Source organism: Hevea brasiliensis, chromosome 11 (assembly GCF_030052815.1).
Source record: "Hevea brasiliensis isolate MT/VB/25A 57/8 chromosome 11, ASM3005281v1, whole genome shotgun sequence".
Taxonomy (NCBI): domain Eukaryota; kingdom Viridiplantae; phylum Streptophyta; class Magnoliopsida; order Malpighiales; family Euphorbiaceae; genus Hevea; species Hevea brasiliensis.
Window position 1 is genome coordinate 9876305 of NC_079503.1, and position 15862 is coordinate 9892166.

Here is a 15862-nt window from a genome sequence, read left to right on the forward strand (position 1 = left end):
AACTTTGTTAATATATTTGATAAAAGTTCTACATCAACTGTCATATCATCACCGGAGAAGTTATATTAAAAATCCTAAATTATGATTAATTACTAAAAAAATTATAAAATTTATTAATTTTTACAATTAAACTCTGAAATTTACATAATTACTAACTAAACTCTCATATTTGATTGATATCTGGTTAATGAACTATTAGCATACTTCAACAAACTAAAAATTATAAGCCAAATTCTATTTTACAGATAAAACTACTCAATTCCATTCTAATCAACTTACACATTCAAGTCATCTTAATCAACTTACACATTCAAGTTAATATTAGCAAAACTTATTTACCATTACTACACATATGTAAAACAATATAATACAATCCTAGATACAGAGTAAAATAAAATGAAATCAAATTCTTCCTCTACCATACAGTTAACTCTTTTTTCAAATAATCTATTTCATCCTTAATTTTTTTTTTTGTCAATACTTCAACTCTACTTTATAAATCATTAATTAGTACATCATTTTAATCACATTTTTTACTGAGTTACATCCATTTTTCAGTAATTTTATTATTAATCTCCTGTAACTTTGTAACTTTCTCCTAAAAAGTATTTCTTTGCCAAAGCAAATGTATTAGTGACTTGTTCTCCCAGCCATTGCAAAGTGTTTCCCGAGTTACTTGCCTATTAATTTTAACTATCAATGAATTTATAAAACCCAACTCCCAACCAAAATAATGAAAATAAAAGTCACTATAATTACTTTCCAAGCATCATATATTATTGGTTTATTAACGGTCTAATCAATTTGAGATATCAATTAAACGTAGAGGTTTAATTGACAATTATATAAACTTTACGATTTAATTATAAAAATAAGTAAACTTTATAGTTTTTTTTTTGGATAATTAACCCTTAAAAGAATTCAAAACAACATATTTAATTATCTATTATAGGCATACTCATCATTGTAGGCAGGGTCCTAATTGACCCTAATTAAAATTTAAAGGAGTTGATTGATTGCAATTAAAAACCAATTACTTATTTAACTATCAAATTAAAAAGTTAATTTGTGTTTTTTAAATTTTATTATCCATTAAAATTAAATTTATTAACTTTTAACACTGATAGTTAATTAATGTTATTAATTTGGACTTATTTGACTGAAATTAATAATTAAGTGGACTATTTAATTGTAAATTTTTTTAGGAATCAAGATAAACCTTTTGACATATATCAGAGTTGTTCAGAAAAATAGCTATTTAAATAGGTTAATTAAAAATATTTTAAATTAAATTTAATATTTTTAATTATAAAAATTTTAAAGCAATTATAATTTATATTTTTTAATAATATTTAAAATGATATCATTTTTTATAATTTTTTTTTATTTTTTTTTATTACCTTTCACTATCAATTACAACTCTGAGGAAGGCTCTATTGTCCATTTTTTCACATAATAAACCTAATATTAACTGCTCAAAATTTTCGTGATATTAATTAATAAATATATTTTGAGGCTTTTAAGTAATTAGTCCTGACTTTCTAATTTAAGCTTAAATTAATTCAAAATTAATAAAATACTATATATTTATATGATAAAATATTATTTTATATTTAATTAAAATTGAAATTATGTTTAAAATAAAAACCAAAAACAAAATCCAATTAAAAATCAAATGGGAATATGACTTTGGTTCGCAAATCAATATTAACTACAAAATTATGGAAAAAAAAATATATATAATTAATTTTATGTTAAATTTTCATACAGTATCAACTCGATGAAGAATCTAAATTGAATCAAAATAACAAAAAAAAATTAATTTGATACCATTTTAATAAATTCGATATAATTCTTTAATTTGATTTAAAATATTTAAGAATCGTGCATACCCTTAAAATGTATTGTATTTTATATACATTTATTATCATACTTATTTTTTATTTTTATTTAATTATTGGCTCAAAATTTTTGATCAGTGTATAGTATGCCTTCTCCTAATCTGCTTCCTTTCTTTTGTCTAGCAAGACTCAATCTTGGAAATGAGCTTGTGCAGCTCATAGTTTGGGCAAGAGGTGACCATAGCTGGTCGTATTCATAGTGCAAAGCAATTGTTCTGCATGAAATTTTGTTCGGCCCTAGGAAAGAAGAAAACCCTTTTTGATTCTAGGCTTTGGTTTTATAATTTAATCACAAAATTGCCACCATTTTGTTGAATAAAATTTTACGACATTTGCATAGAATTTTGCTTTGGTGGCTCATAAGTTTCTATTAAGTGTGTTGGAAGACTAGCTAGTTATTCACATCGACTCAATAGATTTAATGATTAAGTTCTTTCCAATATGGAAAATTGATATACACATAATTATCATTACCTTTAGAGTTTCTAAAAAATTAATTTATCTACTAATTAAGATATATATGAGATCACGAATTTAATTCCTTTTATATATCATTGTGCCACCAGATCATGAACCCATGAATTTTAAAGTGAAATAACAAGTTTTGCTATTATAAATCTTTGCCCGAATGACTTCCTCCTTTGGATTGAAACACAAAAATTATAAATTTAATTGAAATTAAATCACATTTCTTATTTTTGGAACAAATAACGCTTATAATTCCTTTGGCACTTTTAATTAGAAGTTTTATAAATTCAATATCAATCCTAGGGATTAATTTCTACCATTAATTGGGGTAATTACATAATTATTCTTGGATTAAATTATTTTTCATGTTAAATAGCAAAATTGTGAGATCTAAATTTATCTTATAATCTATTTCTATAAATTTACATGTGCCACAAATTATTCAGCTCTTAAAATAGCTTGACCTTTATAATTAGTTAAAAATAAGTATACGAATCTCTTTGATATAACCAATAGACACTTGATATATTATATTATTTATTGAGAAATATCAAATAAATATATAGCTTGAATTATATGTAATTGTCTTCACAAAAATATTTGTACAAGCATTATTTTTACAAATAATTTAAAAAAAGCCAATGGCTCCAAGGTGATAATTCGCCATTATCAAGGCAACAATCTATCAAGTTAAAAATAAAGGTACTTAGCCCATCCACAGTGATAATTCGTCAGGCTAAATAAACTGAGGGTGTTTATCCATTCACAGCAATAGTCCGTCAAGCTAAATAAACAGAGAGTGCTTAGCCCATCTATGGCGATAGTTCACTAGGTTAAATAAACTTAGGATGTTTAGCCAATCCATGATGATAGTCTGTCAGGCTAAATAAAATTGAGGATGCTTAGACCATCCACGGCAATAGTTTGTCAGGCTAAACAAACTAAGGGCTCTTAACCCATCCACGACGATAGTCCGCCAGCACAAGTATAGGTGTTTAGCTTATTCAAGGCAATAGTCCGCTAGGCTAAACAAATGAAGGTGTAAGCCCACCTAAGATGATAATCTGTCAGGCTAAGCAAATGAAAGATGAAAATCAACATAAGGCGATAGTTCGCCATTATCAAATTCAAGTTGATAGTTCATACTCCAAAAATTATAAGGCGATGACCAAAACATTTTTGTCTAAACACAATGAATTTAAAGATTCGTACTTGAATAGGGGACTAATGAATAACTCCTCAGGAATTTTAATTACGCTTATATTCATTATTGTAGGAATTGGGTTCAAGCTTTCCCTAGCCCCTTCTCATCAACTCCATGTATTCATCTATTCGTAGAGTACATTGAATGTACAGAAAAGGTTATAACAGAGTTTCTCTTATTCATATTAACAACTACTCTAGGAGGAACATTTTTATGCAACAGTTCAATAACTATTTTTGTAGCTCTAGAATGTTTCAATATATATATATACACACACACACACACACACACACACACACACTTGACTCATGAGCCTAATCATATTCAATGATTCAGTCATGAGATTCGTTTAGTCGATTTAACTACTGTAAGACTCATTCAATAAGAGAAAAGAATCTTAATTAAAGATAAATAATCTTGATAGAATTGTCAAATTTAATAATGCCTATAATTATACACTATAAATAGAAATATAATCCCATAATTATTTTCTCTAATAATATTCACATAATTATATAGTTTACTTACCATAACTAACCATTGTCTGTATCCTATATAAAGATATCATATCATCTATGGATGTATGTTTTTCCTCCCTAATTAATTTGACACAGTATTCTTTCATATCAGCTTTAATTTAAATGCAGAGGGTTCTCACTAAGAACACTCAAGTAGACTTCTGACTCATTTATTATCTGTTTTACAAGTTTATACTGCAAGAAATTTACGTTGACTGCATCAATTATTATATTTTATTAAAAATAATTTATTTTTTATATATTTAAATATTATAATTTAAAAAAATATATATATATATATATATATTATTAAAATTATGTTTAAAATTTATATTTATAATTTATATTTAATAAATAAATTTATAATATATAAGAATAAATTGAAATAAGAAAATAAGGAAAAAGTCCCTATAAAAAAAATCGTCCAACCTACTCTTCGGCAAAAAAATTTTCGTTCCGACCTTGAACAGAGGAGTAATCCCCGTCCTTGCCAACCATCCCCACCACCACCTTTGGCGTGAAAATATTGTGACGTGCCCAATTTAAAGTACTTTTTGAGTATTTTAATAGTTAGATATTTGTTTATATATAACATTTATTTATTAATTTAATATAATATTTTGTATTTGATAACAAATAATTATCATCGTTTTAATTATTTGTCAAGGATATATTGTATTTGGGATAGGTAAGAAATTTTTTTTTCTTAAAATTAACTTACCTTTTAATCCATCTCTTGATTGGTTTTAAAGAATGGACTGAGGACAGATCAATTATTACATAAAAGTATTAAGTACCTAGACATATGGAAACACAGCTCAATTTTATTGAATTCTTTTTTTTTTTTTAAATAAGCTCATCATCCAGCGAAACAAGAGATTTGACCGACTGCTGCGAGTAGGTAAATCAAAATCCATTAGGTGAAGACTGGAATTTGGGGGATTTATATGGGATGATAGGAATCGAAATGTATATATCTAAGATAAAGCATGAATTTCATAACGTGTTTTTCTTTTAGGATGCATTTGGTAGGATCATAATGCAATAAAATGGAATTAAATTTGCAATATGATGCAATAGTTTTAATCATTATATATATATATATATATATATATTATGAAATGTAATTAAATTAATAATAATATTTTATTAGATATTATTTTAATTTGAAATTATTAATATTTTTACTATTACAATTATCATTACTACCATTACCGAGTGATATTAGTGATAGGTAAGTGATAGTGGTTACCGAGTGATATTAGTGATAGGTAAGTGATAGTGATAACAGTGATGGTGATAGCTAAATAATGGTGATCATATTAGTGGTGGCAATGATAATGTTAATTGGTGGAATCATTGATGGTAACAGGGTGAGAGTGGTGATGGAGGCGGCAATAATGACGGTGGCTAAGTGCCGGTAAGGTGGTAATGATAATGGTGACAAAAATAGTAATTAGGTAATAGTGATGGTGGTGATAATAGTAAAATTAGCATTGATAATATAAATAATAAATAAAAAAAATTAAAACAAAATGTAATTGATTGTCATATAATTGGTTTTCCATAACACTATAAATTTTTTTGTATTACTAAAAGTATGATTACCTCATTACAAACGACGTCTTAGCATTTCTCTTCCTTTTTAAGTTAAAATTTATAAAATTCAAATAAAACTGGGTCTTTTACATAAAAATTATTTCACACGCCTTAATTTTGCCGAGGCAGGTGGATGCTTTTCTTCCCTCCCCACGCTTTAAAAATTATTAATTTTGTATTAATAATTCAAGGAAGGAAGAGAGGCTATAGAATAGGTTCGGATATTGACTTTCTAATACATCTTTTTCCTGGCCTGGAATAATATTTGATTTCTTGCAGGTCAAAACAAAGAAAAAGTGAAAACGAAAACATCATATCAGTCTTCTGAAGCGACAAAGATTGCCAGATATTGCAGCTTGTAAGGTCTTCAGACCATAACCGAGCAACCAAAGTAACAATATCGAAAGAACATTTAGAACTTATCAACGATGGAGATTTTAAATACTGTAACAAGTAAATGCAACTCCCAAAGAATGATTGCAGAAACTAATAGTACATTGTAATCGAACAGTTCTAGTTAAACGACCTCGAGCAAAAATTCAGTGAATATTCACTTGGTCCACAACATACACACAAAACCGTTAATGGGGAATAATTCATTAAAATAGCTATTGAGTTTCTTAGTAGTTTGCTTTCCATTAAAATTTGACCAGAAACTGCCGCTAGAGAAGGCATGTTTTACCACAGCCAACCTGGGCAGCCAGGGCACAAGTTTCACAGGTTTGCTCTATATCTAATACACAATACCTCTTCAGCTATAAAATAAAAATCTCACTTGTCCTAAAGGTTAACCTCAGAGGGCTTTAAAGAAGTTTCTCAGTTACTGCTGTACACTTGAGCGTGGTTCTGCATGCAAGTTGTATGGCAGCCAACCCATAGAAGTTATGGATTTTGGAGAAATGCCCAACTCAAAATGGGATGCGTAACCATCCACATTATAGGATAGTGGTTTTGTTATATTATGGTAGCATGGGATCACCTGATGATGCAAGCATTTGCACCTCTGTTTCCTCGCCAGGCCGTTTTGTAGGATAATCTGCCCCGGAACCACCTGCACAAATTATCAACCAAGTTAATCCATTTGAACATACGAGATGGCCATCAGTCATCAGTAAAAAGGGAGAAGAAGATAGATCTAATACTGAATATAGAATCAATGGATGGCCGTTTTGGTGACATACTTCCTTTGAGATCTGCAAACATTAAAATAGTTCATAAAATTTAATTTCTTTGCATTTATATTTTGGAGAAGCGTAAACATCTGCAGAGGCAAGGAATCCAAAATTTACACTAGACCTCTTGGAATACCCAGCCAAGGATTGGTTCAACCTGGAACAGGTCAAAAACAAGTTGACCAAAACTGGCTTTTGAACCGGAACTGATTGGTTTGGATCTGTCCAGATTTTTTCCTTCTTTTTTAAAAAACTAAAACCATTGGCTTTGATCAAAATCAGAACTGAGCCAGAGGGACCTTGAGGTCCCATTCCGGTCTACGCTTGGATACTCTTTGAACAAGAAATGATACCTTAACATTAAGAAATTGACTTTCATTTTACTTTGTGTATCTGTTTATTTATTATGACCATTGAAACAACTGACATTCTTTACTTATTCTGTTCTCTGATCACTTCATGGACATCATTTTGTAATTCCGAGTATCTGCAGGGTCACCCATTACCATTATAATGAGTATATACTCCTCAAGACACTGATTCAAAGTCAAGTATCAAGGTTCAAATTATATTTTCATACCCTATTTTCAATCCTTGTAAACTGTTGTTTCTTATGCTCTTGCATGCTTAGATATGAAATTTTCACTAGAATTTAACCTATAAAACGAAGAGGAGGTCCATGGTTAAAGACCAAGTATCCAAGACCAAGCATCAAAAGGTAACTCCAAATCCTTAAATCTTCTATATTCTAAAACAAAATGTTCTGAGTTTGTGTATGGTATCTTGGAACTTTCCAGTCCATTGTTAGCCAAATCAGAAATCTTAAAAAGCTAACCCCTCACTAGCAATTTCATGGATCACCAAAAGGTTGTAGAAAGGATTCTTTCAATTATATCTTAATCCATTGCATTCCCTATTTTCACAACACAAATGAAGAAAAGGGATCAGGAATTGTTTCACACATCTGACTAACCAGTCTCCACCACATTGCCGCTCCCCCCTCCTGTTGGACTGGTGCAAACTACAGTGTACAGACTATTTTTATTTTGAAAGGGACTTGGTTCAACTCTGACCAGCAGTTCCAGCATACTATACAATTTGATATTGACATCAGATAAGTACAATGCTTTTCACCAGTCCAGTCTTAAAGGGGGTATTTCATCATCTATGTGTAGATATGCCAATAAGAAAATTTTCCCATGGTCAGAACACAAAGTGTGAATATCAGCAAAACAATATTCTTATCCTCAATAATTAAAAAAATTAGAAACAAAATGCATCTAGATTCCATTAAATAAAGAAGGCATACAGTCCAACTAGGAAACATAAATATAGCAATTATAGCAAAAGGAACTAAATAACGTTAACTATTCAGAAATAAATTGCATACCAAAAGAATGCAGCCCTTTGACAGCATCAAAATTCTTGTATGTATAGCCAACAAAACTTAAATCTTTGGGAGTTAATAGCATCTGCATCAAAAGGGGATATTTTCTAAATCCAAAGCAGTTATATGAAGAATAGCAGTCCTATAAGGGAAGGGCTTGTTCTATTAGCAGAACAGCTGATTTTTTGCAACATCGATAATGTCTCAAGTACAAAATAGGAAAGCAGGCAGTCCAACAAAAAACCGAAAAAGTTCAAAGAAAGAAAAATACAATTCCTCATTTAATGCGTTACTTGTCAGATAAAGTTGAATAATAACAGTCTGAAATGAGAAATCAGGAAAAAGCAAATCATGGAAACAAATTATACAGTAAGCATTTAATTTTATTGTTTACTATAGATTTTAACCAAAGTAGTAAGAGAAACAGCACAAATGGTGCCATTCCCCTTTTCTTACTGCATCTTTTTCTTTCTTTCCATGTTGCATGAAACCACTACGCACTTAATGACATGAATGTCTAACCTAGAAGTTGCACTGTTTTACTTGGCTAATTAGTAAATCTTTATGCCAGGATCACCTATTTATGTTTAAATTCAAATGTTTATTAAATCAGAAGCAAACTACCTTGCTAATGAACAAATTTGCTCAAAAAATATGCAGATGAAATGAGGTGATGACAACACCAACTGCTGGTACAAATTAATGCATTATAATTTATAGAAACATCAATAACAAGTAACAAAATACCTTCCTTGATGGTCCAGAGCCAGTTCTTGCTGGTGGAGGATCCATCTGATGACAAATCGATAATTGCAACTTATAATACAGATTTCTAAAAAACACCATATCTCAAAGTTTACATAATAAAGAAAAAGACATCATATATGATTAAGCAACAGAAGGAAAGCTAATTCCTGTTTAATGGACCTTTCTCATAGCCATAGTTTAGGGGATATCATTTTCCACAGTTTTCAGAAAACATTTACAGGGGTTTCAACATCCAAAACTTTCACTGCATGGTTGTTGTAGGCAAAGAGTACATCAAATTTTTAAGGATATACATTCACATGCCAATTGTCCAAATGACATGTGGTGATTCAGAATTCTTAATAATCACAAGTATAATAGGATTTAGGATTTGACTAAAAGACTGCAAAAGTACATCCTAAAAATTTATTAGAAAAAACGGAAACTCCAAAAATGATGCCTGTGATTTTCATAAGCATATTATCTATTAATCAAGTTAAGAAAAAAAAATATATTGCACCTTATGATAGTTTATAAGCATCACTGCCTGCTGTGGCATGACATCACACAAAAAGCCATAAATCTTTCATTGTTATGAATTCACCATCATGCTACTAGTTTCTTTGTAATTAAAATATGCCTTCTTTGAAATAAAATAAACAGAAGCTGCCCTAATAACAGTCCAACTTATAAATCTAATCTGACGAAATAGACATAAGATGGTACATTAACAGTACATGAAAAAGAGAAGTAAAGATCAGAAAAGTATAATACTTCATCAAATTTCATAAAGTTCTGGGTGTCTAGCTCCCCATTGACTTCTGGTTTAAATGCTGCTTCCATTTCATATAGTTTGTCCCATAAAATGTCCTTGAACCAAGGATGAGCCTGACACAGACCAATCATAATTTCAGTACAAAAGAACACATAGTTTGGGAAAAAAAAACTGAAATAACTTCAGGTTTCTTACTTTAATTTGGTGCGCTCCTCCAGTACCTAGTCTATGATCAACATCGCACAGTAACCTACAAATGAGATCCTTTGCCTCGGGTGACAGCCTTGCATCCTCTGGGAATCTAAGGTGATTTCTCCAGTGAACAATCTGAAAGTAATTGGTGATCAACATGTTACTAAAAACAGTTAATCAGTTCAATTAATAATAAGAGAACTGTTGTTTGATAAAGATTTATGAAAACTAGAAGAAAGGGGAGAAAGTAAAGGAATGATTTGTAATAAAGCATTAAGGAAAAACTATATGGTGTGGCTATGGCACAATCACCATGGTGCCCAGACATCATTCTAGTTTCTCCAGAAAATACTAGATAACCAACAACCTGATGAGAAGTGACCGACAATACGTCTAGCCCAATACTGTAAAATCAGCTGAAAAGCTATCTTTGGTAGAAAAGATAAGAAGTAGCCCAAAATAGAAATGGTAAACTGAAATTTAACAAATAAAAATAAAAACCTTATATGGTATTGAAGAAGAACACAGAAAAAGAATAACAAGATCAACTGAAGCTAAGAAACGATAACAAACATAAGAATATGTTTTGTTACCTTTCTGCATGTGGTTATGGGGTCATCTGAGTAAAAAGGAGGGTATCCAACTAGCATTTCGTACATTATTGCTCCTAGTGACCACCTGAAAGGAGTTCAGATAAGGAAAAATATTTACCATTTAGATACAGATAATGAGAACAGCAAGAGAAAGCAGAGATATATGTGTGGCATTCACAAAAGTCTATGAGAGACAGACTAGATTTTTTTCTCATCACCATTTTCAGGAATGAAACAGATATAATACAACACACTAAAAGAAGATGGCCAATGAGTCAAAAGAAAAAAAAATGATAATAAAAAAAAGCTTAAAACTACCAGTGAATCACAGGATGCAATGGTAAGAGAATTTTAATAAATAAATTAATAAAGAAAGGCAAACTAACCAGTCACACTCCATGCCATATCCTTTCTTCAGTAATACTTCAGGAGCAATGTAATCTGGTGTTCCCACGGTAGAAAATGCCTTTCACAAAAACATAAGAAATTTCTAACCATTATATTCAAAAAATGGTGCCATAAAATCTCAACAACTATGGTTTGACATATCAATCATGTGCAATGTTAATAAGACGATGCTAAAGGCAAACCTTTTATACACATGGCCTCTAAGTTATAGAGTTTATAAAGGTAACCATCTGTAATGTTACCAGTAAGTTCCTTCTGAAAGCAAAAAAGTGTATTCAATGTCTGTGTACGCACCATTAGATGTAATGTGCCATGCTCAATCTACAATCAAAACCATTAGAATTGATGGAGATTGGAGAGGCTAGACAGAGTACCAACTCAAAATCACCACTCATTTAACAGAGAAAAGTATTTGGGTAGTAAGAAATGAATTTAGCCACAATTCAAAACACAGACATGAAGAACAGAAGAAGCAAGTACATTGCAATTTCAGCAACTATTATTTTTGTGTTCAAGATCAATATGAAAACAAGAAATTATTGGAAACCAAAGCAAAAGAAATACATTTGAGTATTCGAAAAGACAGGCAGGGACAAAACAATATCAAATTTCTAAAGGGTTAATAATAGAAGAATGAAAATCTAAATCTTTTGTCCAATTTACAGTTATGGCCAATTCTTTTAACTGACACATAAGCATATTTGAGTAGAACAGAGGAAAGGTATAAAAAGAAGATGCAGTAAAAAGATACAGATTCCTCTTTTTTTTTCCCCTCTTAGTGTTAAATAATAATTAATACTTTTTTCAGTCTTAAACTTAAAAATACCATATTAGATATTATTACGAAGATTTTATTGAATAAAATATATGCTATTTAGCAATTAAGATTTTGGTTTATGCCTTTCCTAGTTTGGCTACAATTGACACCAATGTGAAAGGCTATGTATATACTTGACAAAATTCAAAGGATTCACCATAATTGCAAATCTCATCAAAATTTTGGATTTTTATGGTCATTAACTAATTTCTTAATGGCTCTAGGAACTCCTTCACAAAAATAATGGCCGAAATTTTACATCATTTAAAAAATCATGTTCCTCAACTTATAATTTTGTAAAAGTAATTTGAGCCATTCTCATATTTGTTCATATAGATATCATCTGGAATGCACTTCTATAACATATCTATAACAGAAAATTTCTTACCAACTTCCTCCTGTTCATTTGCCAGTGCTGAAGCTGTTCATGGGGGCTTTTCCAATTACTTTTATTGTCAGCATCAGGAATACTTCCATCAATATCCATTGGTTCAGTCATATTTTCATCATCAATTGTCTTGTTTTCAGGAATCACAGATAAAGCTGAACAATCAAGAGGCTTACAAAGGCCAAAATCAGATAGCTTCATATGACCTTTTTTATCCAGAAGAAGGTTGTCAGGCTTTATATCTCTGGAAAGAAAATGAATGGAATATAATGAGGAAGCGCAAATAGCAAGACAAGTCAACACATATTTCAATTTCAAGTAAATTGAAGCATATTTAGAACAGCTGATTTTCAACCTGTGAATGTAATTATGTTTGTGAATTGACTCAATTGCGAGGACACTCTGAGCAATGTAAAACCTAGCCACATTTTCAGTCAAGGTATCCTCCCTCATCAGCAGGGTCATCATATCACCACCTGGAAGATATTCCATAATCAGATACAAATCCTCGGCATCCTGAAATGAGTAATAGAGTTTGACGATGCAGTGGCTTGCAACTTCTGCCAGCAAGTTCCTTTCAGCTCTAACATGTTCTACCTGTTGAGAAAAAACACATTCAGTCAGAACATTAAAGAAATACATGCAAAGTGAATAACACAATAGCACAAGCAGCAGTACACAAAAGAGCGCATATCCCAACAAATAAAAGCAAAAGGATAATTGCAACTGCATAATGCATTTTAAAAGTTCATATAATATACAACTGATAGCATGCATCTAATATACAACTACATAATGACGTTCCAACAGTTGATGAAGAAAAAAGAAAGTTACTCCTCAGAATAGGCTAAGAGGAAAAGAAATATACAAGTGATAGTATGTAAAATTTCACCTGTCCTCTCTTTAGCATTTCAGATTTCTTTAACTTTTTCATAGCATAAATATTACCAGATTTCTTCTCCCGGCACAAGCGAACCTGTCATTAGAGGAAGTATCAGGAAAAAAGAAGATTAGTTAAATATTAAAGAGCATTTAATGAAATGATGAATCATTCAACGCATTACTTATGTATCATGCACATTCCTAACCTCACCAAAGGCTCCTCTACCAATGATGGTCAAAAGCTCAAAATCATCAACACAAATCTTATGCCTTTTAAGTCGTATAAATTCTGTTTCTTTTCTTTCCAAGTCTTTTATCAGATTGATCTGTTCCTCCTTGGGCACATCAGAAGAAGCTAGTTTCCTTTCTAACACCCACCGTCTGCAGTAGAAGAAGCCAATTACAATATCAAGAGTAAAAAAGTGCATCTTTAAATCAGACATTTCATAAAGAGTAAGAAACAGCATCTTTAAATCAAAGCTTTGTACTGCCCTTGGGCATTTTTAGGGAGAATAAAAATGAAAATCTTGATGGTAACTTGTCCTTTATTGTCTAGAATTCATCTTCTGGAAGCAACAATTCAAGACTGGTTGACGTGAAGTTTTAGTGAACACACCTCTTTCACAAGATGTCCGTTACTCCATTGATTAAATGAAGCTTCATAAAGTAAACAAAAGAAGATAAAAATTTAATTTTATTTAGCATGATCAACAATGATGCCTTTATGACATAAGACCTATCCAACCACGCAAAGGGAAATTCTGCAGCAACCTTTAGTTGTTTGATTTTAAGAACATCTAGATAGTGCAAATGACTCAAAATGAACAAGAGATGATAGAAGGAAAAACAACCACACAAAGAAAAATCACCGATGGAGGGAAAAAGAAGAAGAAGAAAATTAGCAGCCACTTCATCATTAAATAATTACACAAAGTTTGTGATGGATGAGGCATCAAGAGTAAGTCTATGGAAATTTCTTGAGAAAGTATAATTTCCTAGCTTGCTATCAATAATCCTGCTCAGTTGGTGTGAAACTTTCTAGAAAAAGAAAGAAAGGAAGCTAGAAAGCTTTAGTTTGTGAGAACTTTCTTGCATCAAAAGTTAGGGGTGGTAAAAATCCCACTCATCTAGAAAGGTCATCCAGATAGTGCTGTACTTTTTTGTTTTCCCCATTTTCGAAGATAGTTTTTCCTGGAGAAAAATAAATGCAGTTCTGAGGGCAGGCTCTAAACAACTATACTTGACGACATTTGGTTTAAGAAACCACCTAGTTACAGGAGTGACAAATTAAGCTTCAGTGTCTTCTTATGGAATTCAAAAAAAAAAAAATATCTATGACCTTGGGATTATCATTATATGTGAAGAAATGTTGATCAACTCTGCTAATTGATCTTCTTAAACCACTCTGGTTGATAAATAATTACATATTAATTATTAATCAATGTAAGCTAATGTAGCTACTAGTCTTTCTCTCAACTCAACTAAGACTTGATCACAATTAGAAACTAGTGTGGATTAAGAATAATGCATTATTAGTTTAACTAGTTGAAATTTATTTAATTCCCAATTTAACAGCCAAGAGAAAGGAGAGGAGGTCGGGGTGAAAATAATTATCTGAGAATTGTTGCGCTCATCAAATGCTGTGTTTGACTATCCAAAATTTACAGGAAAGCAGTTAATACATTATTTTCTTAGTTCCAAACACACGGTTTCTTACTTTCTTTCCTTCACCTACATTTTCCCAGCCACCAGATAAGCAAACTGGTATGTAGAGACAAATCAGAAGGAAGCCATACACTAACCCGCCATCAAGTCACAATCTAATTTATATTTCACTTTTCAGATTCCACAATCTGTGGTTTTCAATAGTAACTTTCATAGAAACGAGAAGGCAAATCACTGAATCAACTAAGCCTAACACTTGTCTACAGCTCGACCAAAGTAGACATTCTCGATTTATATCTCGGTTCCCCAAATAATGCACAGTTTAACATTCACAAAATTTCAATTCACCCTCTTACAGCAGCCAAACATAGCATTAAAAAAAAAATTTAGCCCAGCGAATTCTAATCAATCAATTGCTAGTAGAGGAGAGAGACACACAGAGGGAGAGAGAGAGAGAGAGAGAGAGAGAGAGAGAGAGAGATACCTCTCTTTTCGGTCTTGAATATTCTTCATCTGAGCTCTGTAGTGATTCTCTATGAACTGCTTCGCTGCCGCGACTTTCTCCATCGTCAAGCTCGATCCCAAGACCTCCTCTTCTCCGTTCTCCTCCTCTTCTATATCCTCCATTCTCTCTCTCTCTCTCTCTCTCTCTTTCTAGAATCTACAGGTGTAATTTCCTTTACGAATTTCTCTTCCTCACTTAGAATCTCTCAAGCTCAATCTTGGTACTCTCTCTCTCTCTCTCTCTCTAAAAGAAACACACACTCTCTGAAGTTCTCATTTATTAAAACAATGAGGAGATGATGCGAATAGAGAACCTCAAAAAACCCCAAAATGCGAGGTCGTTTGATCCTCTGCACCGACTCTGTACTCACTCTAAAAGCCAACGAATTGTCGACCGCCACATCAACATGAGGCTTTTAAATCCCCTGGTCTATATGACGTAGCATGCTCGCAGAGTGGTACACAAAGCAGAAGAAAAAAACTCTTAACCAAGTGAGTTTAACGATTATTGTCATAAAAGGTTCGTGACGGGCTCACGCGCGCTAATATTTAACGTGAGGTGGAGAAGAGTGTCGCTTTCGGAACACTAATGACGTTGCAGCGCATTTTAGTACGAAGGGAACTGGAGGTAGGGCCCACGTT

The 15862-nt window shown here is 31.6% G+C and overlaps 1 protein-coding gene across 2 annotated transcripts; it reads right to left on the reverse strand.

Annotated features, from left to right (window-relative positions):
- Positions 1 to 6257: 6257 nt before the first annotated feature.
- LOC110646943 (uncharacterized) lies at positions 6258 to 15518 on the reverse strand. Of its 2 annotated transcripts, XM_021800568.2 has the most exons (13): positions 15201 to 15518; positions 13258 to 13432; positions 13062 to 13145; positions 12525 to 12766; positions 12170 to 12413; positions 10943 to 11022; positions 10557 to 10641; positions 9967 to 10098; positions 9771 to 9884; positions 8997 to 9041; positions 8253 to 8334; positions 6833 to 6883; positions 6258 to 6741 (listed from the first exon to the last, which is right to left on the reverse strand). In XM_021800568.2, the coding sequence occupies exons 1-13, from the start codon at positions 15341 to 15343 to the stop codon at positions 6650 to 6652; spliced, it is 1569 nt and encodes a 522-aa protein (XP_021656260.2). In that variant the 5' UTR covers positions 15344 to 15518; the 3' UTR covers positions 6258 to 6649. The 2 variants fall into 2 exon arrangements, with proteins under 2 accessions (XP_021656260.2, XP_021656262.2); XM_021800570.2 differs by lacking the exon at positions 6833 to 6883.
- Between the last annotated feature and the right edge of the window lie 344 nt (positions 15519 to 15862).

What these genes read in the sequence shown, in the direction of transcription:
- LOC110646943 (XM_021800568.2), bottom strand. Translation starts at nt 15,343, where the DNA reads ATGGAGGATATAGAAGAGGAGGAGAACGGAGAAGAGGAGGTCTTGGGA. An exon ending in ATTCAAGACCGAAAAGAGAG is followed by an intron (nt 13,433 to 15,200) that starts GTATCTCTCTCT and finishes CTTCTACTGCAG; the next exon opens with ACGGTGGGTGTTAGAAAGGA. An exon ending in AAACATAATTACATTCACAG is followed by an intron (nt 12,414 to 12,524) that starts GTTGAAAATCAG and finishes TTTTCTTTCCAG; the next exon opens with AGATATAAAGCCTGACAACC.